The sequence below is a fragment of the Microcebus murinus genome, chromosome 1 (genome assembly GCF_040939455.1).
Source record: "Microcebus murinus isolate Inina chromosome 1, M.murinus_Inina_mat1.0, whole genome shotgun sequence".
Taxonomy (NCBI): Eukaryota; Metazoa; Chordata; class Mammalia; order Primates; family Cheirogaleidae; genus Microcebus; species Microcebus murinus.
Genome location: NC_134104.1, coordinates 145458070 through 145484957, shown reverse-complemented (window position 1 = coordinate 145484957; position 26888 = coordinate 145458070). Strand labels below are relative to the sequence as shown.

Sequence of the window (26888 nt, the reverse complement as noted above, 5' to 3'; positions counted from 1 at the left end):
CCCGCCTTGCCAAGATCCCCACGACAGAGTCAAGCCTCAGCCAGCTGGCGCCCGACCCCAGCACCTCGGTGCCCTCTAAGACCTCAGCACCGTTTTCGTCCAAGAGCAGTTCCTGCTTCCAGGAGCCTTGAAAATTTGGCAGGAAAATCAAATGCTGCTGGGAAAAAAGACAAAGTCTGTGTGTCTATGTGTGTGTGTGTGTGTGTGTGTGTGTGTACACGTGCGTGTGCTCCTGTGATGGCTCTGGGCAGTGGCCACCACACGGGGAGAAGTGCACTGTCCCTTCTGATGACGTTACTAGCCTGCGGACAAAAGGTGGTGGTGGCCTGTTTTGTTTAAACAAGGAGTGTGTTCCTATGGGCTCCATGTATGTTTCCCTGTAGGTCTGCCAGGGAGTGTGAACAGCTGTGTTTGTCAGTGTATGCCCTGTGTCCACACACGTGCCGCTGCCTCTCAGGGTGTGTGCACACCTATGACGTTGTCTTCGTGGCAGACTTTGTGTGTACGCGTGTCTATTTCACTGTCAGCATGCCTGTGTCGAGGAGTTGGTTGCATGTGGCTCCGGACGTCCGTGAGCATGCTTGTGTCTGTGCTGGTGTGGTTGTCTGTGCTGGTTGCATGCTCGCTTCCTTCTGTCCGTCGGCACGTGTGTCAGTGTGTCCAGGTAGGTGCCTGCCGTTGTGCAGCTCTCTGTGCCGTCACTGTGTCTCCAGTACAGTGCGGTTCTAGGTGCGTGTGCATCTCTGTGTCAGTGTGTCAGTGGGTGTGTGTCTCTGAGTCACGTAGGTGTCGCACCGAGTTTGTCAGTGTCTACCTCAGTGTCGGCGTGTGTCCGTGTGTCTTTCTGGGTCTGTGTGGGTGACTATGTGTCTGTGTGTTTCTGTCTCAGCGAGTCTGTCTCCGTGAAGGTGTGCGTGTGTCAGTGTGTCTCTCGGCATGGATGTCTGTATGTGACCGCGTGCAAGTGTCAGTGTATGTCCGTGTCCACGTGGGTGGGTGTCTGGTTTGGCGTTCCCAAGTCAGCGAGGGGGGGCGGTGTGTATACTCTGTTGTGTGCCGGTGTGTGTGCCCATGTTTGTGTGCCTGTCCATGCCCGCGTGGGTGGCTATCTGTGGTGAAGCGTCCTCGAGTCGGTGCGAGTATACCCCAGCGCTTGCTGGTGTCTGTGTGTCCGTCTGCCCGTGTCTGCGTGGGCGGCTGTCTGTGGTGGGGCGCCCCCGGGTCAGTGTGGGGGTGTGCGCCCCGGCGGGTCCCGGAGGGTGCCCCCTCTGATCGGGCGGAGCGCCACGTGCGGAGCCCTGGCGCGTCGCTCTGGGGCGGAGCCAGCCCGGGGCCCCGAGCCCCAGGCCGAGCCCAGGCGGGGCCCGCCCCCGACCCCGCCCCCAGTCCGAGCCCGCGCCGCCCGCCGAGCCCAGGAGCCCGAGCCGAGCAGCGGAGCCGAGACGGCGGCGGCGCTCGTGGGATGCGGGGATCGCGCCCCCGGGGCCGCTGAGCCTGCGCCCAGTGCCCCGAGCCCCGCACCGCGCAGAGTCCGCGCCGAGCAGCAGCTGCCCACCCCGGGGCCGGGCCGGGGAACCAGCAGGTGAGCGAGCGCCCCCGCGCCGGGCTGCCCCGGCCCGGCCGGAGCCCCCTCCGCCTGCCGCCGCCCAACTTTCCTCCCCGAGGGCCGGACCTCCAGCCCCTGCGTGTCCCTCCCATGCCCCGGGTGCTCCGGGCCGCTCCCTCCCCCACAGTGCCCCCGAGGGCGGGAGGGGGAGCGAAAGGGGCGCAGAGCGGCCTGGCTGGAGGGGATCCCCCGGGCGGGAGTCTCTAATCGCCGCGCGCCCCCCTCCCTCTCCCATTCCTTCCGGGTTTCCCTGTGCGCTGTCGAGGGCCGGGGGAGGGGGAGCGGCGGCCCCGGCTTCCCGGCCATCCCTGGCGCTGGCTCCAGGAGGGTCTGCGTTTGGGACCCGGATTCCTAAGGCGGGAGACCCCAAGGTCAGAGTGGCGACTAGACGCGCAGTGAATGTGGTTCTAGAGAGCAGGGGACAGGGAGGGACTGACAGAGCAGGGCTGGGAATAGGGGAGGAGGCCAAGCACCCCGTTTCTCTGGGCCCAGGGAAACCGTCCGCTGGGGCTGTCCTCGTGGGATGAGATCTCTGCGCGTTCTGACCTGAGAGATCTCTGTGCACCCTCACGGGAGAGATATCTACGTGCGTGTCCCATCTCTGCGCGCTTAGACCACGAAAAGATCTCGGTGGCCTCTGACGCCCTAAAGTGGCCACATCTCTGCCAGCCAGCTGGTCTCTGTGCACCCTGAGGGGGAAAGATCTCTGTGCGCTGAGACTGGGGAGAGTTCTCTGCCCTCCTTGCGCTGGCCTGGGCAGATCCACGCGCCCTGAGGAGGGGCGGCTTTCGACCTCTGTGTTACTCCATCGTCTTTGGTGGCGCCCTGGGAGGAAGTGGGGAGTCTAGCCTTGTCGGAGGGTTCAAGGGCTGTTGGGGGCCGGAGGTGTGGGGAATGGTAGTGGTGGTGATGGGGATGGGGAGGGAGGTTGGGTGTAAGGCCCTGGCGGTAGGCCTGCCCTGGAAACACCTGTTGGAGGGCAGCGCATAGCTGAGTACGGAGGCCATGGCTGAGCTAAGCCAGGACTCTCCCTCTTCTCCCTGGTGCCTTGGGCCCAGCCTGGGGCCATGGGATCAGTCTCCTCCTGAGGTCCTGGGCCGGCATTCCATCCCCCAGGTCTCTGCTCACTGCCTGCTGAGACCCCAGGCACCTGTCCCAATGAGCCTAGACAGCACCATCCAAACAGGCCATGTCAGGGCACCTCAGCCCCCTCCCAGGTTCCCACCATCCTTCAGGAGCTAGAGGGATGCTGAGCCGCAGAGCCCCTGGCCACTGGAAGCCCAGGCCCTTACTGTTGCCCTTAACTCCATCTCCTTGACCTTGTCTCCACCTAGTTAGAGTTGGGCAGGTGCTCACGAGTGGGCGGTAATGAGTGGGAAGGTGGAATGAGGATGGGTCAGGCTGCTGTCATAGGAGCATGGGGAGGGGAGGGCCAGAGGACAGCCAGGGTGTGGAACACAGATTCTATGCTAGAATGCTCAGCCTCGTGCTGAAAAGAGCCTTATTAAACCTTTAATCTAACTCTCTCATTGCTACCAATTGTGCAAGTGGGGAAACCAAGGCCCAGAGGGGATCAAGGTCACCCAGAGAGTGGGTGGGTTGGGGGCACCACTCAGTGTGAACATCTCTGGAGATCTACTTCCTGAGAGCCAAGTCAGCCTGGAACTGGCTCAAGAGGATCTGAGCAGAAGGGGAACCGGCCCTGGGGTGCCAGGAACCAGCATTCAGCCCTGTGTGGCTTGGGCAGCTGCTGTGTTCTAGGGTGCTCGGCCTGTCTCTGTGTGGTGCTCAAAGCTCCTCTGGAACAAGGCCAGGATTGACTCACTCAGCACAAAGATGGAGCTGGAAGGAGTGGTGGGAAGCACACGAGACAGCTGGGGATGGGAGAACAGGGGCCTGGGCAATCCAAAGAGAAAGGAGTCCTGAGGGCAGCCTGGGACAGTGGTAAATGGCAGTTTCTGTTCTGTTCTTAGGAGGCTAGTTCCTACTGACCCTTGGGAAGGTTACTGGAAGGGTGTGCAGTGATTGAAGTGTACCTCCAGAGCCCACTCAAAAGAGAGATGACTACCTTTGGCCCAGAGAGTCAAGGATATTTTTCTAGCAAAAATAACCATCCAGTGGGTTTTGAAGGGTGAATAGGAGTTTTCCAGGGAAGGACAGTGCAGTCCAGCCATAAATACCATAATGTACAAAAGCACAGAGACGTGAAACAGCACAGTTATTTGTTGAGTGACTCATTGGGTCCCATGGTATGAGGCAGAGAAGCGCGGAGTTAAAGCCAAGGTCACAGTCACGGGGGCCCTTGTGAGCTCTGCTCAGGAATTGGGAATTTATCCTCAGTAATGGTACTAAAAATAGCTAACATACACTGAGTGCTTTCTGCAGGCCAGTCTTTATAAGGCTCGTCTCGATGAATCCTTACATCAACTCTGGAGGTGGGAATCGTCACAATGGCCATTTTGCAGGTGGTGAAACTGGAGGCCCAGCAAGGTTAAACATCTTGCTCGCTGTCACACGCCGACTGAGTAGCAGAACTTGGGTTTGAGCCCAGGAGTCAATATATCTGCCTTGTGCTATACCACCTCCCCAGCACAGGCCATGATGGGTGCCATCAAGAGTCTTCCGATGAAAGGAGAGGGGCTGACAGGCTGCCACAGATAATAGAACCCGTGGCATTCCATCTTCCTTCTCCATTCGCTGCTACGCTGCTCTCCCATCCTTAGCGTCGATGGCTCACTAAGTGACCTGTGCTGCCCTCGTGCCACTCTGTGAGATGGGGAAGGGGCAAGTGAAGTTCGGGTTGGCAAACTTGAGGAAGGGCGTAGAAGCGATAGATGTTTCAAGGTTCCGATTGGAACGCGGTGGTGCTTCCAGGGAGAGATGCCAGCCTACAGCAGGTAGTTAGAGGAAGGATCTGGGAAGGAAGGGAGTTAAAGGAGGAGATCGGGCTGGAGGTGGAAGCTTAGGAGAGGCTGGTCATTGGAGCCCTGGCATTGAATTAAGAGTGCAGACCTCTGCTTCTCAATCCTGGTGACATTAGCATCACTGGGGGAAGCTTTAAATAGAAATACCTATGCTCACGCTCCGCCCCCAGACATGCTAATTCATTTGGCTCTGGGATGGGGCCTGGGCATCAGCAGTTTTGAAGCGCCCCAAGTAATCCTAATGTGGTGTATGTAGAGGGTGACAGGGAAGAGGGTCGAGTCAGGAGCCCAGAGGCATTGCAGCAACCGAGGCAGGACAGGTCTGCACCGAAGGCTGGGGAGGAGCAGCCGGAGAGGTAGGAGGAAAGCCAAGAGTGGGAGGAGTCGCAGAAGGCAAGGCGGGTGCATGTCCCGGGGAGGCGGGGGAACCCCCTGTTTCTTTCTGCTGAGAGAATCGAGAAGATACATCTGAGAAGTTTGTGAATAGTTAGAAAAAGAATGAATTATTTTAAAAGGAGCGTCTATTAGATTGAGCCACGGTGAGGGTGCCGGTGGGTGACCGTGGCAGTTGAGACTCTGTGCTCAGAGCCCACAGAATGTCGTGCCCGGTGCCGACGGGTTCCCGTTGAACGAATGAATGAATGACTTGGTGGGAATGGGAGCCAGGCTGGAGTGGGTCGAGGAGTGAGCAAGAAGAGGTGAGGACGTGGAGACAGCATGTGTAGACAGCTCTTTGAAAGAGTCTGATGGTTGGAGAGGGAGGAGAGAGATAGACGGGAGCTGGGGAGGGGCGCGGTCAAGGGACGGCTGTCGGGAGAGCTGGAAGTGGACCCTGCAGGCATGGGTGTCCGTGCAGCGCCCGTGTGCGGCCTAGTGGGGGGAAACCCAGAGCAAGGGGCCGGAGATCTCGCCAGGGGGACATGCCGTTGTCCTGCCTTGACCAGGGGACGGTCAGGGTGGCCCAGGGAGAAGTGACTCTTCCTGCAAGTCTCCCAGAGGGAGATTCTGATGGCAGGGACTGTGATTTCTGGTGAAGCTGGGGGCAGGAAAGGGAAGGAGTCCTTGCTCCGAGAACAGAAGAGTGTTCCAGAAAGCTGTGTTTGGGGACCAGATGAGATCGTCTAGAGCAAGTATCCAGGGTGACAGAATTTGGAGCGGAGGGGCCGGAATAAAAGTCCTGAGGCAAAATACACGACGGAGCCGACAGAGGAGAAGGCAAAGCCCGGGGGCAGAGGCTGGACTCTTTGGAAGGGAGCAGGGCCCCTACAGGGGTGGCAGAGGCGGCAGAGGGAGCCTGGGACGGGATGGCCACTACCTGCTGCCAGCCCAGGCCGGCCCCGTGCGGGGGCCCGAGGCAGAGTTCAGCTTGGGGTGGGGGCAGAGAGCTGGATAGGACACTCAGCACCTTTGTGCCATGGAATGTTCTAGACAGTAGAGAAGACAGACATAACAACTGCTCTCCTGGGGTTTACGTACTAGTGGGGAAAGACAGACTAGATAGTATTAAACAGATAACTACGAAGATAATTTTAGACAGTGACCAGTGCTATGGAGGAACTAGGGCAGGATGACATGATGGAGTCACCGCAGTGGCTCTAGACTGGCTGGTCAGGGAAGGCCTCTTGGAGAAGGAGACCGAACTGAGACCTGAATAAGAAAGATCCAAACCTGCGGAGCTCTGGGGAAAGGATGTTGAAGAGGAAACTGCAAGTGCAAAGGCCCTGAGGCAGGGACAAGCTCTGTGGGCTGGCCGCTGTGGCTGGAGCTGGGGGGATGGAGTGGGGATGGGAGGTTCCTTTTCTCCGTTTCTAAACCCCCATCCTCTGGGTGGACTGCCCCTGGGTTATGCGCAGCTTACACCACTCGCCTTGGCTGGCAGCAGTTCCTGGGGATGAGACTATTTTTAGACACAACTCTCCTCTCTGTGGGCCTAGAACATACCGTGTCTTTTTAAGATGATCAATATGGAATGGCGCTATTTATAGAGACCCCACATCAATTCCTGAAGCCTAGGACCCCCCCAAAAGGGGAGAAATCCAAGGACCAGGCCTTGTGGGGGCGGGCACCACAGCTGGCACGACACTCGGGCCATCTGACTTATAGATTCCTTGAAATTTGTATCGCCTCCTCTGCTGTGCCTGCCCTCACCCCTTCCCTGCAGAGTCACGGCCATGGGCTTGGGAGCCAGGTACCCAGAACCTCTTTGTTTCCCAGAGGGGTACCTGGTGTGCCTCAAACCCCAACCGAAAATTTCACTGTGATTTTTGAAGCCAGAGTCTGATGGAGCAGTTTGTCACCCCTCTTGTCCATTCCTTGCTCCGTTTACCATTCTGGAGGAGCAGAAAGGGAAACTGAGGACCCTCAAGGTCTCCCCAGTTCACACCATGAGCCAGAGAGAGAGAGAGACCTGCCCTGGACAGGGGGAATGCAAGTTTGGAGTTAGGGGCTCAGCCTCCCTGGTGGGAGGTCAGTGTGGCCCAGAGCAGCCACGGGAGGCTGCCTGGAGGAGGGGGCATTGCAGCCCAGCCATGGAGGATGCACAAGAGTTTGGAGAGGTGGAAGGGATCAGATCGTATCTTTGGGCCTGGCGTTGGGAGAGAATGTTTACGTTCTGAGGCTTGAGTTCTTTCTCCTCGCTTCAGTTTCTTCTCCTGATTAACTCTCCCAGGGAGGCAGTGGAAAGTCGTGTCCCACGGGGACATTGGCGGAGTGGAGGGCTGGAGCTGCTCTTGCAGCAGCGCGTTGGTCTGGGCCCAGGAAGGTCCCTCCCCCACTTGGAAATCCCTGTGTCGTCATCACCAAGCGTTTGGCTGCCCTCCTTACAGCCCTGGGGCCGGTGCTGGTCACCTCCCTAAGCTCAAGGTCATGTGGATGTGAGCAGGGCTCAGCCCAGGACTTCCCAGGCCCTTGCCCAGAGAGCCCCCGTGCTTCCTGGGAATGGATTTTGAACAGCAGGGAGGCTTCTCCTGGCATCAGGAGGACGGCAAACGCCTTTCTGGCAGGTATTAATTCCTCGAAGGCCTGCACGAAGGAAGGACCTGGCTCAAGAGGCAGTTTTCAAAGAGATGGCAGAAGAGGGAGAGGCGATCTGGCTTCAGGCACCGCACCAGTCCCCAGGCGACATTAGCCATCCCCCCACAGCCAGGTGGGCTGGGAGGTACCCCGGGTGATCTCAGATGGGGGCAAACATCACACCATGGGAGGGACCAGCCCAGCCCAATCAGTGCTCCCTGTCTGCCAGCAAAGCCCCGGTCTCCTAGACCTGGCTGAGAGCAGGAAAGTGGCCCAGACAAGCCCCTCAGAGCCAAGGTGCCTGCCCTGGGCTGTGCAGCTCTGCTGCCTCAGGGCGTATTCCCTGGAAGCACCCCAGCCCCTGAGTCCCTTCCCTGCTGGGCCCAGGGCCCCACCCAAAGGACAGGGACTGGTGTGGGGTGCAGGGAGGCTGAGGGCCAGAGGCCACCCACCACAGCCAGACCCGAGCGGAAGAAGGCCCAGAAACCCAGCTGGCCATTTGCAGCGCCAGCCCCGCCACTGTGCTGGTCGGATGCAGCACAGACTGCCAGTTAAATAAAGCGACAGCTACTTGCCAACAGAACTGGAAACCCAGGGAAAGCCCCCACTCGCTTGCTGAGCGAGCGCGGGTGCCTATTAGATGTATAATTGCTGAGCTTCTGTTTCAGGGACTGTCTGAAGGAAGGAGAGAAAAAAAAAAACTCCTTAAGAATCCCTTGGAGCCTATGGTCCCCAGAGGTAGCTGGACTTCCAGGTCCCTTCCAGTCCTCACCTGTTACGACTGAATCAGGACTTGTCCTCAGATGGGTTAGTCGTGTTCACAGTGCACTGCACAGGTAGCTTAGGTGGCACTTGACAACAAATAAAATGTAAAAATCTCAAAAACATTGCACTGAACAAAAACCAGCCTGCCACAAAAGAGCCAATACGGTAAGATTCCATAAATGTGAAGTTCTAAAATAGGCAAAACTAATCTATGGTGATAGAAATCAGGGCAGTTGACTGACAGGCACAGTGGAGAACATTCTGGGGTGAGGGGAGTGTTTACTATCTTAATTGGGGTGACAGTTACACAGGTAGCATGCATTTATCAAAACTCATCCAACTGTGCACCGAAAATCTGTGCAATGTCTTGTATGTCGTGGACACTTTTGTGGCATAGATTTAGTGTATTGGTGGACCGGCTTTTCTTTTCCCCCTCCGGGCGCTGAAAGACCCTATAGGTTAGGCCTCCCAGGTTTCTCTGCGGGCATTTTTAGCTCCCTCGGTGCACACAGTAGGTGCCCCATACATGCATGGCTCAGTTGCCATGGCATCAGTGAACAGTTCCCCTGTGAAGCCTTTTTCCAGCTCAGGTACTGAGAAAAATGAGTTGGAAGGAGCCGGGCTAGGGAGAGACTTAGGGTGCTGATTGCTGTCTTCCGGGCACCCCTGTGCCATGAGGGTGTTTCCTGGGCCACAGGTGGGCACTTTCTGGCCTGATTCTGTTTTGTGCAGGTATGGCAGAGATGGTCCGGGGCCTGGGGCAGAACACCCCTGGTGACTGAGCTGGCTGTCTAACTCTGGGCCTCTGTGGTCTCGGGTATTAGATTATTCAGGTCCCCACCCTGGAGACCCAGGCCCTGGCTGACAGTGCAGTGCCACTCAGCACAACGTCATAGTTCCCCTGTGCATGACCTGTGCATGTGTGGGTGGCTCACAAGGAAGACCCAGGCCTGGGGAAGGGAGTTGCCATGTGCCCGGTGGAAGGGGATCATAAGTGACCAGGGGAGTTTGAAGTTCCCCTGGCCTGGCACCCAGACACTGCTCAACAGTCAGTGGGTTGAATGAGCTGCCACCGTCCCTGGCCCCCATCCTTACTGTGGGGAAGGGCCACAAAGGAAAAATCACCTTTAGGGGAACAGAGCAGCTACCCCCAGGCCACTTGGGAGGTGAGCTAAATGCAGGGCTCTGGCCAAAGGGCCAGCTCCCACCTCTGGAGGGAGCCTGGTCTCAGGGACCCCGTTTCATCCCTGTCTGGGGAATCACTTTGCAGAGCCAGAGCTGCAGAGCTAAAGTGGGTGGGGTTTTCCTGTCAGCTGAATTAGCCTCAGCTTCAGCCTGGGTGCTGGAATAAATGAGATGCAAATGTATGCAAATGAGGGCATCCCCGGTTTCTGGGGTGGGCGTGTTCGCCTCTGTCTTGGAGAGGGATGGGGGTGATTCTGCTGGACTTCCCAAGATTGTAGGAGGCCGGGGATCGGGACAAGAGAAGGACAGGACCCTCTGCCTCTCCCACCTCCCCCAGAACCAGGGTCTGGACTGGACAGGGTTAATGCTTATGCAGCCTCAAAGGAGTGGAACCTGCAGGGAGCCGGTTAGCTGAGGCAGTGCCTTTGATCTGGGAGCAGGGACCTGAATACACGGGCCACCAGCACCAGCTGGCACCCCCGCCGAGCCTTTGTCCAAGCTGTTAGCCCAAGAGAGAGCAGAGACTGTGCAGATAATTGCCTGGGTGGGAGGGATGGTCTGAAACATGCTGTCGACCCCACCCCTCTCTTTCCACCCCACCCCTCTCTTTCCACGCTCCGCCATCCCAACCTGTGGCTTGAGCCTCCACAGCCACCCATAACCACTGCCAGAAACCAGGGATCCTTCTACCCACCCCCCACCCTTCTTGCACCTCCCCAGCCCCACCCCCAACCACCACCCCCAGAGGCCAGCCTGAGGCCCAGCCCCAGAGCAGGTGGAATTCTATCAGGGTTTAGGGCCTGGTGGCTGGAACTCTGTGGCAGTGTCATCCAATAGAAATAGAATATGAACCACAAATGCAAGTCATATATGCAATTTAAAATTTTCTAGCAGCCACATGTTAAAAAATAAAAAGAAGCCAGGGAAATTCATTACAACACATTTTATTTAATCCAATATAATATATCTTGTTAAATATCATCTGCTTAATGTAGTCAGTATTAAAAATTATTAACAGTTGGCATTCCTGATCATGCCAAGCCTGCACACAGCAATCCACACTAGCCACATTCCAAGCACTTGGTCGCCTCCTGCCATTTGGTGAGCGACCGTCTGCCAGAGCTGGAGAGGAAAACTGCTGGGGAATCGGTTCTGCGGGAGAAACTGCTGACTCTCTGGGCATGGGCAGAAATCGGCCAGGTCTCCCTGGGAGCATCTGCCCATGCGTGGGCACTCGGGCTGTGTAGAGGGAGGTCCAGTCTCAGATGAGGCAACAGGGTCAAGTCAGCCTTGGAGTGAGGGTCACAGACTACTTGCTCAGTCCGGGCAGGTGGGCACAGGAATGCCACGCCCTTTCCCCCAGCTCTCTGTGTCCCCAGAGGAGGAAGCAATAGAGTGCAGTGGTCAGTCTCCCAGGCCTGGCTTCACACAGACTGGGGCTCGCTTCATCTCTCTTAGAGTCAGATTTCCTGCCTGTAAAATGAGGATAATAACCCCCGTCTTCCTAGGATTGTTGCAAGGATGAAGTAAGGTGATCCACAAACAGCTCTTAGTGCAGTGCCAGGCACGTGACGAGCTTGTGATACTGCTAGGATGGCTCTTAGTGCAGTGCCACCCGCCTCTCAGAGGCAGGGAAACTGAGGTCCCGAGGGGACCTAGTCGCTGTGTGAGTTTGTGTCTGGGCGACAGGACTAATCCGGCGTTCACTCGTTCTTTCATTCCCTCATTCACCAGGCCCTGCTTTGGGAGGCAAGGGGACAGGCAGGCGTGGAAGCAAACTGCTGTGCTCTGGGGTGAGGCAGGTGGGGGAATTCAAGTGTGCCAGGAGCACAGAGGGGCGAGCCAGCCGGGCAGAGGGCCCTCTGAGCTGGATCTCTCGTGAGAACAATAATACCAACAATAACCACAGTGGCAGTAGCAGCTGACATTCATTAAACACTTGCTGTGTGTCAGGCATATACGACTATCAGTTTTATGCCTCACAGCAGCCCCGTGGAATAGATACTATTATTAATCCCATTTTACAGAATGGAAAACTAAGGTAGAGAAACATCAATTAATTTTTCCACAGACAGAAGGCAAATAAGCGTCCAGGGCCCAGATTCACCCGGGCAAACTGGCTTCCAAGCACAACCCCAACCACTTCCACTTCCCTATGCCACATAGAAACTGGAAATCTTTAAGATGGGCAGTGGGGAGGCCAGAAAGGGAGGGAGAGCGGGTTCTCTGGCCCAGGGTGTTTCCTTGTTTCCAGTCTCTGCAAATCTGGGTGGATTTCCTTGCCAGCCTCCACAGAGTCTCTTTGCTGATGACTTTTCTTTGTTTTCCCGTAACCACCTGTTGATTTGGGATCCGACACCTTGGGAAGAAAAGTATTCTATGAAGTCATTTGTAGAACCATGTACACAGTGGGTGCTGACTAAATGCTCACTGAATCATCAATTAATAAAATGAGTCTGTGAGTTGAGGTGTTGATTAATTAACATATTCTCCTCCAGGAGGAAATGGGATTGCCTTAAAAGGGGGGCTGGAAGTCCTGATGGGAGATTTGGGGAGTGAGGCCCAGAGTGAGAGCGGTCTCTGCATTTGGGGTCCTGTGGATGGCTGGGGAAAAGTTCTACCTTGTCAAGCTTCCCCTAACCCCATTCTCCTGTCCCTGGTGTTGTTAGTCTGGGAGCATCCAGACTCTTCCCAGTGTGTCCCCCCCCTCAGCCTGAGTAGACAGTGGGGGACCCTGTGCTCACCTGTGGAGTGTGACCAGGGTGTGATCGGGGAGTCTGTGGCTTCGAGGGGTCTCTTCTTTAGCACTGAGGGGCAGGTGAGGGGAGTGCGGTGGAGCCAGGCAAAGGTGGACTGCAAGCCTGGGGTGGCGGGTGCCCCAGCCCAGGTCACTGGTCACCGCCACTGCAGGGCAGAGGAGAGGAGCACAGAGCAGAGAAAGACGGCAGAGATTTTTCTAGGAAGCCTGGGAACCACTTCCACGGGGTGCTTTGCATAAATTTACATGGCGAAGAATATTCTTTGCATGCTGTGTTGCAGAGGCTCCGATTCCAAGGCGACCAAAATGCCAGACGTGACGCTGAAGAGTGCCTGCCTTTGGGATCAGGGATGGGAGTGGGCAGGAAGGAGGAGAGTCACGTCAATTCCTAACTCACCCCTAGTGTGACCAGCCGCCCTGGTGTGTCCTGGGCCGAGGGGATCCTTGGATACAGGAATTGTAATGCTAAAACCGGGGAAAGCCCCGGTGAAACCCAGAATGAGTTGGTCACCCAACGTCCGTCCCCACCCCAGACGGTCCCCGTGGCTGCACTCTGGCCGCCAGGCGGTGTGTCCCACGTCATAGCACAGTAACTGTTGTTGACTGAGCACCAGCTGTGTGCCCCTTGCATCCTTCTCTGCCCTGATGCGAACGGCCAGTACAGCCCAGTGGGTGGGAGGAGGGGACCGCCCCTGTCCTAGGAAGAGGCTTCCAGGCTATCTGCGAAGACCTGCAGAGGCCAGGGAGGGGCCGGAGAGGGAAGGTCAGCGTGGGTGCATGGGCAGTCAGAGAAGGTGTCCTGGCTAGGAGAGCAGGAGGTGACTCTGCCATCACACCAGGTGGGGAGAGTATGTGGGAGTGTCTAAGTCCTAGAGTGGAGGCAAAGAGGGAGGCGCTGCTGTGGTCTGCGCAGGGGCGAGGAGGCCTGTCCCAGGGCAGTGGCACTGGGACGGAGGTGGTGGTGTTGGGTGGGGGTGGGGGTTGTGGTCAGTGCTAATGAAAGGATGTTAGGAGGAACCAGTTTGAAAAGGAGGATTCCCAGCCTGCTCCCACTAACTCTCAGGAGCCGGCGGGACCCAGGGAGGGATGTGCCCGGTAAGCAGAGGCTGATGATGTTGGGGCAGGATGTGGTGGGGGGCGGCTAGAGTGAAGCAGAAAGGACAAGGGAAACTGGTCCAGTAAGAGTGGTCAGTTGGAAGCAGCTGCCCTGGCCAGGAGAGGCTGGTGCAGAGGAAGAAGCTGATACAGATGGAGCAGCTGTCCTGGGCACGGGAGAATCATGAGGTGCTGGTATCTAAGGGGAGAGTGGCTGTGGTCTTGGAATCAGACCAGGTCCAGCCTCCCCTGCGCACTGGCGCTGTGCGAGACAGACGCCTCTTGTTCACGTGTTTGCCCCTACGGCCTTCTGCAGCTGGCGTGGGTCCTTGCCCCAAAAGCTGGGGGCTGGCCTCCTCCTGGGCCTTAGGGACGAGGCTGAGGCTGAGCCCAGAGCATCTTCAGACCCCCCCCTGAGCCTTCTCAACCTGGCAGCACCGGAAACCCTGCAGCCAGGGCTCAGCCAGCCTTGGCCACAGCAGGGCGTGGGCCCTGAGCTGTTGAAGGAAGGGCAGGGCCAGAGCCAGGTGCAGGCAGCAGGAGAACAAGGGAGGAACGGATCCTGCCCGCTCCCAGGAGCCGCCTGCGGACCCAGAGACAAAGGACGCTCTTGGTGGGTTTACTTTGGAACCTGAGGCAGCCTGGCCCCTGGGGCACAGGGAACTTCATCTGGAATCTGCTTTCAGCAGCTCCCACGGGTGGCCCCTACCTCTCCCAGGCCAGGGCCCCAAGGGTGTGGGTGCTTTGCTGGAGGCCAGCTGGGTAAGACCCGTCTTAGTGCCCAGGGCCTAATCTCCAGGGCTTGGGATGGAGAAGATGGGGAGGGTATGGCAGCGCTTGGACACATGAGCCTAGACATCTGCTCCCCTGTCTCTGTCCCTGAGGACCTGGGACCTGGCTCCATGAGGTCTCTCTGCCTCTCCTACTGCAGGACTCAGAACAGGACTTCTCAGGCTTAAGGTGGGGCAGACTGGGGTCCCAAGGCCAGACTTTCCCCTGGGAGAGCCTTTCCCGCTGTTCTCCACCCCTACCCAGAAATGACACAGAGTCCAGGTGAGTCAGAGCCAGTGGCCAGAGGAGAGGCTGAACCCGCTGTGTGGGGAGCACGGTGAGCAAGAGCACCAGGAAATCCCAGAAAATACAAGGAGGGTCACCTCGTCTGCCTTCCTCACTTTCCAGATGAGGAAGCCGAGGTGTAGAGGGGGGACCCCCAGAGTTGGCAGCTGAGCAAGGGACCAAGCTGGGCTCTTAACCTTTCTCGTCCAGTTGGGTGCAGCCCATCTCAGAATTGCATAATTCAAGACAAAATAAAATGCATAAGATTAAAAAGGAAACCAATTGAACTGAAATATAGCTCTCAGAACACTTAAAAACCAATTTTTGATAAAGTAATGTATGTGCTTCTTTATTGATGCTTTGAATAATAAAATTTAGCGGCGAGTCTAAGTACTATAATTTTGAAGTCTTGATGAGCATTAGTGATATCTGAGATAGCAGCAGCCACCGTAATGGGACAGGGAAGTAACTGCAGTTTCTTTGGGTCGCAGGTACCGCGAGCACTTCAGTTTCATTACCTACGTTCATAATTGAAGGAAATGCTAAATTTGAGTTAGAGGTTAAGGAGGAGATGCGATTTCTCCCCTGAATCCTTTTCCCCGCCCCCTCCAAGGGTTCTGTTAAGTGCCAATCAACTATATAGGCAGGCTAAACTCACCTACCAGTTAGCAGTCGGGAGAGTAGCTCCATGGTGCAGGAGGAGAGTTAGTGACAGGGAACCTGGTCTGAGAGGCTGGGAACAGTCTCCTTCTTTGGGTGCTGGTTACCAGGTGTGTTCATTTGTGGAAATTCATCCACCCGTGTGCCTCTGTACACCTATCTACATGAGTCGTTGATTTCAATACAGATTGAAAACATCCGTGCTTAGAACAGACCTATGTGCAGGTGCACGATTGCACACACACTCACACACACTTGCCAGTGTGTACTAGTGAGCCTCAGCAGGTCTATGGTCTCCAGAGCCCTTGCAGGTGCATGGACGCAGATGGATACAGTGAGACAGAGAACACTATTTTTAGGAAATAATTCCAAGCAAAAGAGGTGGTTTCCCAATTTACAGAACTAGTCATTGCTCACAGTGGAGAGGGTTGCCCTGCAAGAAGCTGCCTTCATCCAGGCTGGGTTTTCTTTTTTTAAAAAAAATAAAAAGAATAATGATTGCATTGTTTTTGTAAAAATAATGCAAGCTCATCATAAAGAATTTAAGCTGCGAAAAAAAGGTACAAAGAAAAAAACGTTCAAAATTACCCAAATTTCCATCAGAAAAAAAAAAAGCCCCATTCACATTTGGCGATGAGTATTGTGTTACAAATGTCTGTCTGTTCACTCAAAAATGGAAGGTAGACAGGGAAATGCTTTTAGAAAATGGGAACCTACTCCTTCACCTGCTATTTTTAACAAAGATATTCCTTTAGCTTGATTGAATGAAATAAGAAAAAGACGCGGAGGATGGAGTGGCTCTTAAAGTGCAGGTCCTGCGACTTCTTTCCTGCTTCCCTTCACACATGCCGTGCCGCACTTCCCTGGGGACTGGAGGTGCCCTTTTGAGGCCTGGCTGTATTGTGTTTGCTCACTGTTTACCTGTCCCTTGGCCAGGTGCCTGCTTCATGGCAATCCGCTGTGCTCAGGGCTGGGGCCCTGAAGTGCAGGCGCTTTGCCAGCCATGTGCAGGGGGTCTGTGCAGCAGCAGCTCACTGGGGCCATCGGTGACGTGTTTTGCAGAAGTAAGATCAAGGCAAAGCTGGCCCTTGGTTGACAGAAAGGGCTTCTGTCCTGGCAGAGCTCTCCAACAGGTGTCCTCCCTTCCCCCTTGGGTGGGTGCCTGGCCATTCCTGGGTTTGATGTGGCAATTAGCAGATGCAGCCTCCCGGCTTGGTGTCACATTCGGGAGCTGCTGCGACCACATCCTGTTTTGGTGGGGCAGTCGGCAGTGCATTCTTCTCCCTCAGTGTCATGGGCAGAGCATGTTCACACCAGGTACTGGATCATGGGGGCCACATTCTCCCGGTTTGGCGTCACACGCAGGTGCCGGCTGGATGTCCTAGTTGATGAGTGGTCACCATTTTCCGGTTCTACTGTCACTTTCACTTGGGATCAGATTTCATTTGTTCACATTTGGGAGGAGGGGAGCAAGGAGCAGTGTGAGGAGCCAGAGATGCTCCATCAGCATTTTCTTTCTTTCTTTCTTTCTTTCTTTCTTTCTTTCTTTCTTTCTTTCTTTCTTTCTTTCTTTCTTTCTTTCTTTCTTTCTTTCTTTGCAGTATAATTCAATTTATTGCTAGACTTTTATTTGGTTGCTAAAAAATCTGTAAGGGTGCATATATTTAACAGCAGGGGAGGGTGGGGGGGGTGGAAGGCAGCCAGAAGAGTATCTTCAAGTTAGCTAAAGTGCCAGGCTAATTTTATACGATATTTTAACCTTTCCAAGAAAGTGAAATAGCTCACAGGGGCAAGGGGAACACTTCTCACCTTTTGGACAAGATTGATTTGGAGATGCCGAGCCCTGGGGATTCCTTTGAGATCCGCTCATCAGGGGCTCTACCACAGCTGGGTACATCAGGGTGCCAACCCCCAAATTGTTGTCCAGCTGTTTCCAGAAACCCACAGGATTTTCCTGGGTCTCCTCAAACACAGGTGTTCCGTCAGTTGGCACCTCCTGTGCCCCAAGTGAAGTCTGCGCAGCCTCCCCTGTATGGGCACTTGGTGCTTTGGGGAGACAAGACAACGTCCCCCACTGTTGGGTCCCACCACTCAGGCGAGGAGTCTGCCCTCCACAGGGCTCCGAGGTTTCCTCGAGAAGGGAAGGATTGGGAGGAGACACAGGACTTGTGCCTTCTGATGTCCTTACTCCTCACCTACGTTTGTTCATCACTCATTGAGTCATTCGTCTGTTCAGGACCAGCTCTGCTAGTCTGGGATTAAAAGATGACAGCCCCACCCCTGCCCCATGGGGTGTTCTTCCTCAGCCCAGGGTGGGTTGACACCAGCTGTGGGAGTGTCTCAAGCGATGACAGTTAAGGAACCCAAAGGTGCGAGCATTTCCTTTTGTGTTGAGTGGTGCAGAACAGAGGTGCTTTGATGACACAGTTGCTCTTGCCCGCTTCCATTCAGACGTGCTGTCAGAGTCGAAAAAGGAAGGGTGATCTCCCTGCCGGTCCCCATGCACGCCCACAGCCGGGAGGGCTCTGGGTCTACCCAGGCCAGCGTGGCCCAGGCGTGCCTGTGGAGTGGTTGGCATCCCGGGGTCCGGAGCAACTTGCAGACGTGTCCTTCCCTGCCCCAGCACAGCCACTCCCCAGCGGGCCTGGCCACCTGCCCTGGCCCTGGGCGTAGCAGCATCGGGTCCATTGTCTGTGTCTTCCAGCTTCCCCACAGGCAGCGTGAGCAGAGCCTGTGCCCAGAAGCAGGATGAGAAGATGGCAAACTTCCTGTTACCTCGGGGCACCAGCAGCTTCCGCAGGTTCACACGGGAGTCTCTGGCAGCCATCGAGAAGCGCGTGGCGGAGAAGCAAGCCCGCAGCTCGGCCACCTCGCAGGAGAGCCGTGATGGGCTGCCTGAGGAGGAGGCACCCCGGCCCCAGCTGGACCTGCAGGCCTCCAAAAAGCTGCCGGATCTCTATGGCAACCCACCCCGAGAGCTCATTGGGGAGCCCCTGGAGGACCTGGACCCCTTCTATAGCACCCAGAAGGTGACTGCCGCCCACCCCCCACCCCACCTCCCCTTCCATGCCACTTCCCCGTCAATGGAGCGGACGGAGAGGGGCTCTGCTTAGGGTGGGCGCCCCTGGGCTTTGTGGGGATGAGTCACTGGTGATCTATAGTCCAGTCACCTTAATTTGGGAGTTCTGGAATTAGAGATAGGAATTGTGCAGCCTGAGACGCTAGTTGGTGCTGTGAAGAGAAGAGAGGGCAGCAGCAGTCCAAGTCCTGCCTCCTGTGCAGCACCTGCCCTAGGAGTGACCTGCCGTTGGTTAGATTGGCAGCTCTGGAGGACTCTCCCCGTCCCATGGTGTGTGTGTGTGTGGACTAGAGTCAAGCCAGGTCCCACCCTGAGTTTGGGCCCCAGAGCATATCACGTGGCCCCCTCCCCTAACCAGGGACAGCATGTGCCCCTGCACCCCACCCCTTGGCAGCATGGAGAAATCACCAGGTGCTGGCTGGGCTGCTGGCTCAGACTGGGCCACAGCAGCAACTCCCTGGGCCTTGTGGTCGGGCAGTAGGACCAGGAAGGCCAGGGGGAGATCTGCAGGGGACAGTGAGTACTGGGGGGAGGGGTTCTGCCATTGTCCTTCCTGAGTGTAGGGAGAGGGAGTGGCTTTTGCCCATTAGGGCAGGGTGACTCAGGCTTCCTCCCAGCATGGCTCCCCACCAAGAGGTAACTACCCTGTCTGAGACCCCCACCCTGGCCCCTGCTCAGGCCTGCATGTTCCAGCCCTGCCTTCGCCCAAGCCACCATGGGTATGCAGGGCTCTTGTGGGGGCTTGGTCTCGCCCCCCCCATCTGCCTACACTTGCAGGCCTCATGCTGGAAGGAGGCGGATTCGAATCTGGGGGAGGCCTTTCCCCAGAAGACTGAGTCCCAAGGAGGCGGTCGCTGTTCACATTGCCGCAGTCGGCACCAGGCTGAGCAAGCGCGTGAGGGCAGACGGGGCGAGTGAGGTCAGCGTGAGGGTACATGTGGACATGGGTGCGTGGTGCGTGCGAGGGTGTGTGGCTGTGGCTGCGAGGCTGTCTAAGACCAAGAGCCTGAGGGGGACATAGGGCACGTCTTTGCCTGAGTGCGTGCACACATTATGTGTGTGGGGGCGCAGGTGTGAGGGCAAAGCCCCGTCCCCCCCCCCCCCCCCGTCTATACAAACAGTGGGGAGAGGAGGCCTTGAGCTGAGTCCTGCTCCCAGGCTCCCAGCTGAACCGCCCCCTGGTTTAGGTAACTCAGGTGTGGTCAAAGTCGTGGATTGGGGCCACAGTTGGGGCCAGAGTTAGGCCAGGAGGTGGGATTAGTGAGGGCGGGCAAGGCTAGGTCGTGGTTGGTCAGTGAGAATTGGGTTGGGGTTAAGCCACTGCTCGTAGATAGTGAAGGTTATAGTGAGAGGATGGGTGGCGATTAGACCAGACCTAGCTGGGACAGGCAGGCGTCACAGCAGGTGCACCTGACTGAGGTTGGGGACATGGCAAGGCTGGTGGCAGCTGAGCTTGGGAGGAGTCAGGGACGCCTTGTCTTCTGTCCCTGTGTCTGGGAATGCTTGCACAGCAGCGGCAGGTCTGATTCTGGCCTCTGACCTTCTGCCTCCACTCACTAAGCCTTGGCCTCCATGCCTGCAGTCCCACAGGGTGACAGAGGCAGGACTTTTGGTCCTAATCTATCTGGTCCACTTGTCCCCCAGCCCAAATGAAGTAGAATCTTGTGCCACCAGCTCAGTCTTTAGAGAAGTGAGATCCCAGAGCTGTGCCCACCACACCCGGCCAGGTGGGGGTGGGCTGCTGTGGCCAGACTTGCACCTCACGTGCACGTGGCTCAGCCTGCAGCACTCGTCCACCCCTGTGTCTGTAGTGCCCTCCAGAAAGGCATCTTCCAGAAGCTCAGGGAGGGGGCCACCTTGGGCCACCAGTGTAGAAGGAGACACTACGCTGTTCCTTTGGGGTGGGGTGAGGCTGACGTTTGCCCTGGACTCTTGGAGACAGGGCACCGGGGACAGCCCTCTCCAAGGCTGGTTCTTATTTTCCCTTTCCCTTCTCCCCACCTTCAGGTAAGTCTTCCCTGCTGGCCCAGCCACAGCCTCGCTTCCTCCTCCCAGGGGCTGGAGGGAAGCCGTGCGGGGTGGGCGGGGGTCAGCTGAGGGAGACGGGCAGGGAGGAGGCATCACTGTCTCTGGGCCTCTGCTGTGACAGCAGCCAGGCAAGGATCATGAAAGGCCCCTTCTTGTTGGGACCGTCATTTAAAACTCAATCTCAACCAACCTGACATTCCCTTAAACTAGAGCTCCCCTCCCCCCAGCCCTGGGCAAGGCAATGAGGGTCCGCTGACCTGCTGAGTGTGCCACTGCTGCCCACCTTCCCCCCTCCTACCCCAGCCCTCTGCCACCGTCCCCGGGCTCTGAGCCAGCAACTGCCCCCAAAAGCCTCTCTCCACAAGGCCCTAATGCCACCACTCTCTGTCCACAGACCTTCATCGTGCTGAATAAAGGCAAGACCATCTTCCGGTTCAGTGCCACCAACGCCTTGTACGTCCTCAGTCCCTTCCACCCCATCCGGAGGGCAGCCGTGAAGATTCTGGTTCATTCATATCCTTTGCGGTCAACCCCTGCCGGGTGCCCCCCTGGGGACCCGCACTGAGGGTGGGCACAGGGCGTCGCCCCCACCCGCACCCTAGTGTAGGGCTGAGGGTGGCGCTGAGTTTCCTGCTGGGCCTCAGGCAGGCGGCAGGGTCATTGCCTGACAGCTGGCTGGAAATTAGAACCCCTGACCCTGCTCCAGACCTACCAAGGGATCAGCATCTGCATTTTAATAAGATCACCAGGGGATTCACATTGAAAGCTTGAGAAACCCCCCCCCTCTGATTCTTCCGGAGAAGAACAGCCTAGAAGCTAAGCTACTGAGGATCCCAGAAGAAATGAGACCTGTCAGTGTTCCCCTGGCTCTGACATAGGCTCCAAATGTCCCCTCCCCCCAACACGCCCTGGGCCCTCCTCCTCCCCACCCACTCTCAGGGACCTCCAAGCAGGTCGCCAGGGCTCCGCCAGGGAAAAAGCGTTTCCCAGTAAAGAGGCCTCCAGTTTATTCGCACGTGGGCATCTTTCGAGGGAGGCAACACTTGCTTTCTGATTAGGTGTTGACAAAATGTTTGCAGTTTTAGAGTATCTCAGAGTAACTCTGGTTAGCGTCAAATTATATAAACCACAGCCTAAAAAAGCGCTGGCCTGCGGAGGAGAGCTACCAGACCGATGCATTGCGAAGGGGGACCTGGAGGGGACCCTTGTTCGGGCAGCACGTGGCATGGGCTCCAGGACCTAATGACACCTGTTCCCTGGACTTCAGATGGGACCTTTCAGGGAGGGCAGTGCCAGCTGCAGAGGCATCAGTATTTTACCACGCCGGCCTGGGCAGCCCTTTCTCTGGCCAGTGGCAACCAGGGCGGGCACACAGATGCAGCCGGCTCTGCTGTTCATCTCAGCAGTGCTGCTGGGCTCCGCAGCAGGACTGATGGGGGGTCTGCTGGGCTGGCCCGACAGTTCCCCAAGGCCCTCCAAAGCCCCTACTCTGAATGGGCCTTTTCTGAGGCCAAGATGAAGATGTCACCTGTTGACCTCTGGGCAGGCCAGGAGGCTTCAGGAACACAGCTGCCTAGCTGTGAGGGACTGAGTAACCAGGACTGAGACTGACAGGTCAGGGGCTTTTCCTGTCCAGGCGGGGACACTTGTGCCCCAGTGCCTAACGTTGACCCCAGGGGTTCATTGGAGGGGCTCGGTGCCACTTTGTTATCGGTGCCACTTTGTTACCTGCGTGCAGACACACGCAGCAAGATGCATTCCTCCAACCACAGATCTGTTCTCCCCTCCTCCTGCTCACCCCTGCCTTCCATGTGGGGGTCCTGAGATACGTGCATGCCTATTGCAAGACCCCCATGCACGCTGTGGCCATGGCATCAGCAGGGTGGTCTCTAGGGTGGGCAGATGCTGTGGAGAGGGGCTGTATTCAGGGGCAGCATGTCATTCACAGCTGCATCTTACTTTGTGGCACTGAGTGGCTCTGGATTTCATGTGGAGCCAGCCTGGGACAGCTCCTGCACTCCCTGTGGTGGCAGGCACTTAGCTGGGCACCCTGGGGGTATCAAGCCAAATAAGACCCAGTCCTGGCCCCTTGGGAATTTTACAGTCCCCTAGGAATAATAAGGCAGCCACACAAATAGCTGTCATTCCTGCCAGCACGTGGTCATGGCCTGGTGAGGACAGAGCAGTAGGAGGAAGAAAGGTGAGCTGCTTTCTTGCTCTGAGCCTGTCTGCGGCCTCACTCCAAGGGCGTGGCCTCTCCGAAAGCATCCTCCAGCTCTCACCTGGGGCTTCTCCTCCAGGTATCCAACCAACCCAGCTCTGTTTGGCAGCCACAGAAGCCTCCCGGGAGACAGCAGCCCCAGGGCTCTAGCAAGGCCCTGGGCTGAGCATGGGGCAGATGAGAGAGGCCAGGGAGGCAGGTGGGCAAGGGAGGCAATGGGGCACCCGAGCGCCCAGCCTGGCCACACTGTCCACTGAGCAGCGCTCTAAGGCGGGGAGGTGCTGGTTCCATCTGCAGGACTGGCCCTGAGGGCCCTAAGCCAGCCTGTGTCCCCCAGGGCAGCTGCCCCAGGGAAGTGCTGAGCGTCAGTGGAGCCCCATACTGGGCTGCTGGTCGCTGCCTTGACGCTCCACTGCGGGGGGATGGGAGCACATGGCTGGCCCTCAACAGCGCCACTTAGTGGGCTCAGCGGGCACTGAGGGGAGAAGAGGCCTAGGCTTGTGGGGTTTGGGAGCAGCCCCCCTGCACCCTTGAGGCCTGACATTCAGGGTGTGGTGCAAGGACGGTAACATCAGGACCCAGGAATCTTGTAGGACTTGCCAAATCCTGCCCTCCCCGCCAAACCTGTGTTTTAGCGATGTCCCCATGGGCACACTGCCATCGGACAATTGTTGCCAAATGTCAGGCTGTGAGGGCCATCTCATTCTCACCTGGGAAATTTGTTAAAAATCAAGATTCCTAAACCTTTCCAGACCAGAATCACCAGTGTGAGGCCTAGGAATCTGCAAGCTCGCCATGCATTTTTTTTTAATTGAAATATACTTCATATACCATAAAATTGATCATTTTAAAGAGCACAGTTCGGTGGCTTTTAGTATACCCGTACCGTTATGCAACCAGCTACTTGCAGAATGTTTCCATCACCCCAAAAGAAACTCTGTACCCATCATGAGTCAGTATGCATTTCTAATGAACAGTCAGATTCTATGTTTTGAATTCTGAACTTTTGCTCTGCCTAAATTTTTATATCCATTCGAACATCTACTAAGTCCTACATGTGCAAAGTTCTGTGCAAGGCTCTTTGGGAAGGGCAGGTGGGGCAAAGAAAAAAAGGGACAGGAGGCCGGGTGTGGTGGCTCACACCTGTAATCCCAGCAACTTGGGAGGCTGAGGGAGGAGGATCATCTGAGGACAGGAGTTCAAGCAATATAGTGAGACTCCATCTCTAAAAAATCTTTTTAAAAATTAGCTGAACGTGGTGGTGCATGCCTGTAGTCCTAGTTACTGAGGAGGCTGAGGCAGGAGGATCTCTTGAGCCCAGGAGTTCAAGGCTGCTGTGAGCTATGACTGTGTCACTGTAGTCCAGTGTAGCTATGCCACTGTAGTCCAGTCTGGGTGACAGAGCAAGATACTGCTGCTAAAAAATAATGTAAAAATAGAAAAGGGTAGGCTAGTGACTTGTAACAACCCAAGAGCTCACAGACCATAGTGAGTGCACAGTGGTTCAGCTTGGCCTTGCTGTTTGCTCTATGCTCGCAAAGCATCCCTGGGAAGAAGTTGCCGAAAAAGTAAATATGAGCATGTAGAATGATTTTTTTTTTTTGTCCTATGTATTTTTGTTATAATGCTGCAGAATGTGTTCCTGCAGGGATTAAATAAAAGAAACCAACTGAACTCCACATTCCACCGCAATCGCATTCAGAGAGGCCTCACGTTCCCACCGAGAAGCATTTGCTCTCCTGGGTGCACAGGATCTGTTCACAAAATCCTCCCACGTCTCTCTACCAGATTCGAATGGGCAATCAAACCGTGTGTGTGTGTGTGTGTGTGTGTGTGTGTGTTCATTTAATAGCACAAATACATGAAGATGCCCCTCTGCACACACAGTTAATTCCCTTCTCTTTGGGAGTTTTTCGATGCCCTGGGATCTGCAGACTTAGAAAGCCCGAGTGTCAGGCACTCCTCATAACCCGTGCAGGCAGTCCTTGCTGGCATTTTAATCATGAGGCTGGGAGTGGGTGTTTGGGGACAATGACATGACAAGATTGAAGATGTTCAGCTGAGCTCAGGCCTGGAGAGCTGGCCTTTGCCTCTGCCCACACAAGGGACCGGAGCGTTCATCGGCCTGAAATTACCAGGCATTGCAAACAGGTGTGCTCTGGCCAGAGTTCAATTGACTCATCTCTCCGGTGGTGGCTGCGTGCTGGGCTCCGTGGGAGACCTGGGTATGCTTTGGGCAGAGTCACACGGACCAGGGGCTCAGTCTGGGTAGGAAGAGGTCGCATACACATGCATGCAGACACTCGGAGGAATGACTGAGAACTGTGTGAGCGCCACGCCTATAGGCCAGGGGAGCCAGGCGAGGACTGTGAGCAGCCAAGTGGCAGAGAGATGAGAAGCCACCGCACCTCACCCTGAGCCATTGTTGTGTCTGGAAAAGACAAAACCCAGATAGACAGCTCCAGTCACTGCCCTGAGTCTGGGTGTCCTAGTTCTCACCTCTGGCTGGGTCCAGCCAAGTCCTCGTCCAAGGCAGCCCATCCATTCTGCTGCTCCCTGCAGAGGGACCTGTGCTGTACTCTAAGGAGAGCTGTGAGTCGTCCCCTAGAGCTGAGAGGGGCTTGGCTCCACCAAGAGTGGTCCCTCCAGTCCTCAGGCTACCTGCTTCACCATGACCTGCTGGGCTGCCTGGTTGCTGGAAGAACCCTGGCCCACCTTTGGTGCCTGTCCAAATACCCTCTCCAGGAAGCCTTCTTGCCCAGCCCAGCCAGAGGTGTGTCTGGTTTCTCATAACTTCCCATGGCGGAGCATTTCGGGGATGTCACTCCACTATCTCCCTGGCTGACTGCCACCCAGGGCCGGGCACACATGCCCAGGTAGGGTTTGCTCTTACAAATGACAAATAATTTCCCCCCTCCTCCTGGCAGTAATCTCCTCGATTTTGATGCAGCCCTTTACCTCGTTTGGTTTTGATACCGCCTGTGGATGGCAGAGGCCAGGTGTGGACTAGCACACCTGCTTGGCAGGTGAGGGCCTGAATCAGTGTGACTCAATGCAGGCCCTCCAGTCTGGAGGCAGGAGGGTGGTCCTTAATGTCACCGTGCAGAGATGGTGCAGCAGGGGACTCGGAGTAAGGCCCGGATCAGGACAGCTGGAACTCGGGGCGGGCTCTGCCGTTGATCAGCTTTGTGCCTGGAGTAGTTTCCTACAGCTGCTGTAACAAATTACGACAAACTTCATGGCTTAAAACAAGACAAATTTATCATCTTACAGTTTTGGAATTCAGACATCCAAAGTGGTTCTTTCTCGCTGGGCTAAAATCAAGGTATTGGCAAGGCTGCATTCTGTTTTGGAGACCCGAGGGTCTGTTTTCTAGGCTTTTCCAGTTTCTGGAGGCCGCCTGCGTTCCTTGCCTTGCGGCCACTTCTTAATCTATCTTCAAGCCTGCAGTGGCCTTTTGGGTCTTTCTAGCATCACCGCACTCTGGTCTGAACCTCCTTCCTCCCTCCTTTGTTTATAAGGACCTGTGTGATTACACTGAGTCAACCCGAATAATCCAGAATAATCTCCCCACCTCAAAGTCCTTAATTTAATTACATCTGCAAAGTCCCTCTCGTCATAGAAATGAGCACACTCACAGTTTCCGGGATTCGGAGTGGCCATCTTTGGGGGGGGGCATCGTTCTGCCCACCACGGTGACCTTTGGCTTATCCTCCTGGTGCCTCAGTCTCATCGTCTCCTGAGATGGAGACAGTCCCCACCTCATGGGGTTGTCAGGAGAATCGAGTTAGTTAATGGGCACAGAGAGCAGAGCCAGGCACCTAGGAAGGGGTCAGTACGTATTCACTGTTAAGCATCACCATCTGCATATTTCAGGAATCATCTGGATTCTCAGTAGACAGTTTAGCAATGGATCCGCAGGGATGAATAGAGATTGGTCGAGGGGCTTGTTAACCATCTGCCCAGTGAGGAAAGCCTTGGCATGTAGCCTGTGTGTGTGTGTGTGTGTGTGTGTGTGTGTGTGTGTGTGTGTAGGGGAGAAGGGGAACGGAGATGAGTATCTGATCCTGCCTTGGAAGCTAGGGAGGGATATGAGCCTGGCCCTTGGAGACCCTCACGCAAGCAGAGGGCTGGGCAGATACCAAGCTGACGGAGGGACCCGGGGCGTGGAGTGGTGCCCTTTGTCCAGGAAGAAATCAAGGCTTCCTGGATCCCTGGCATCAGAGCTAAGCAGTCCTGTCGGCCCAGCCCTGATTAGACTAGGTGGATTCCCAAAGCCAGATCTCCTCTCATCTCAGAAGAGAAATTGGAGAAGAAATAACCATAGCTGGAGGCTGGGTGTGGGGTACTGATTTCCTGATTGCCTGGATTCCCTAGAAGGAGGACCAGAGGCGTGGAGGGCACCCACCTGGTTAGATTCCTTAAGAGGCCTCCGCCACCACCCCCCGTGCCCAGCGAGGGCAGTCAGCACCCCTCTTGGCCTGGTCTTCCATCAGGCG

At 56.1% G+C, this 26888-nt stretch overlaps 1 protein-coding gene across 1 annotated transcript in view; it reads left to right on the top strand.

The window, feature by feature from the left end:
- The first annotated feature begins 1426 nt into the window (after positions 1 to 1426).
- The window catches only part of SCN5A (sodium voltage-gated channel alpha subunit 5), a 99904-nt gene continuing 74442 nt past the window's right edge, over positions 1427 to 26888 (top strand). Inside the window, exons 1-3 of the mRNA XM_012756399.2 lie at positions 1427 to 1582; positions 17766 to 18090; positions 20563 to 20681. Of these exons, the coding sequence (XP_012611853.2) occupies positions 17818 to 18090; positions 20563 to 20681 (392 nt within the window). The 5' untranslated portion in view covers positions 1427 to 1582; positions 17766 to 17817. The remainder of the gene's footprint in view (positions 1583 to 17765; positions 18091 to 20562; positions 20682 to 26888) is intronic.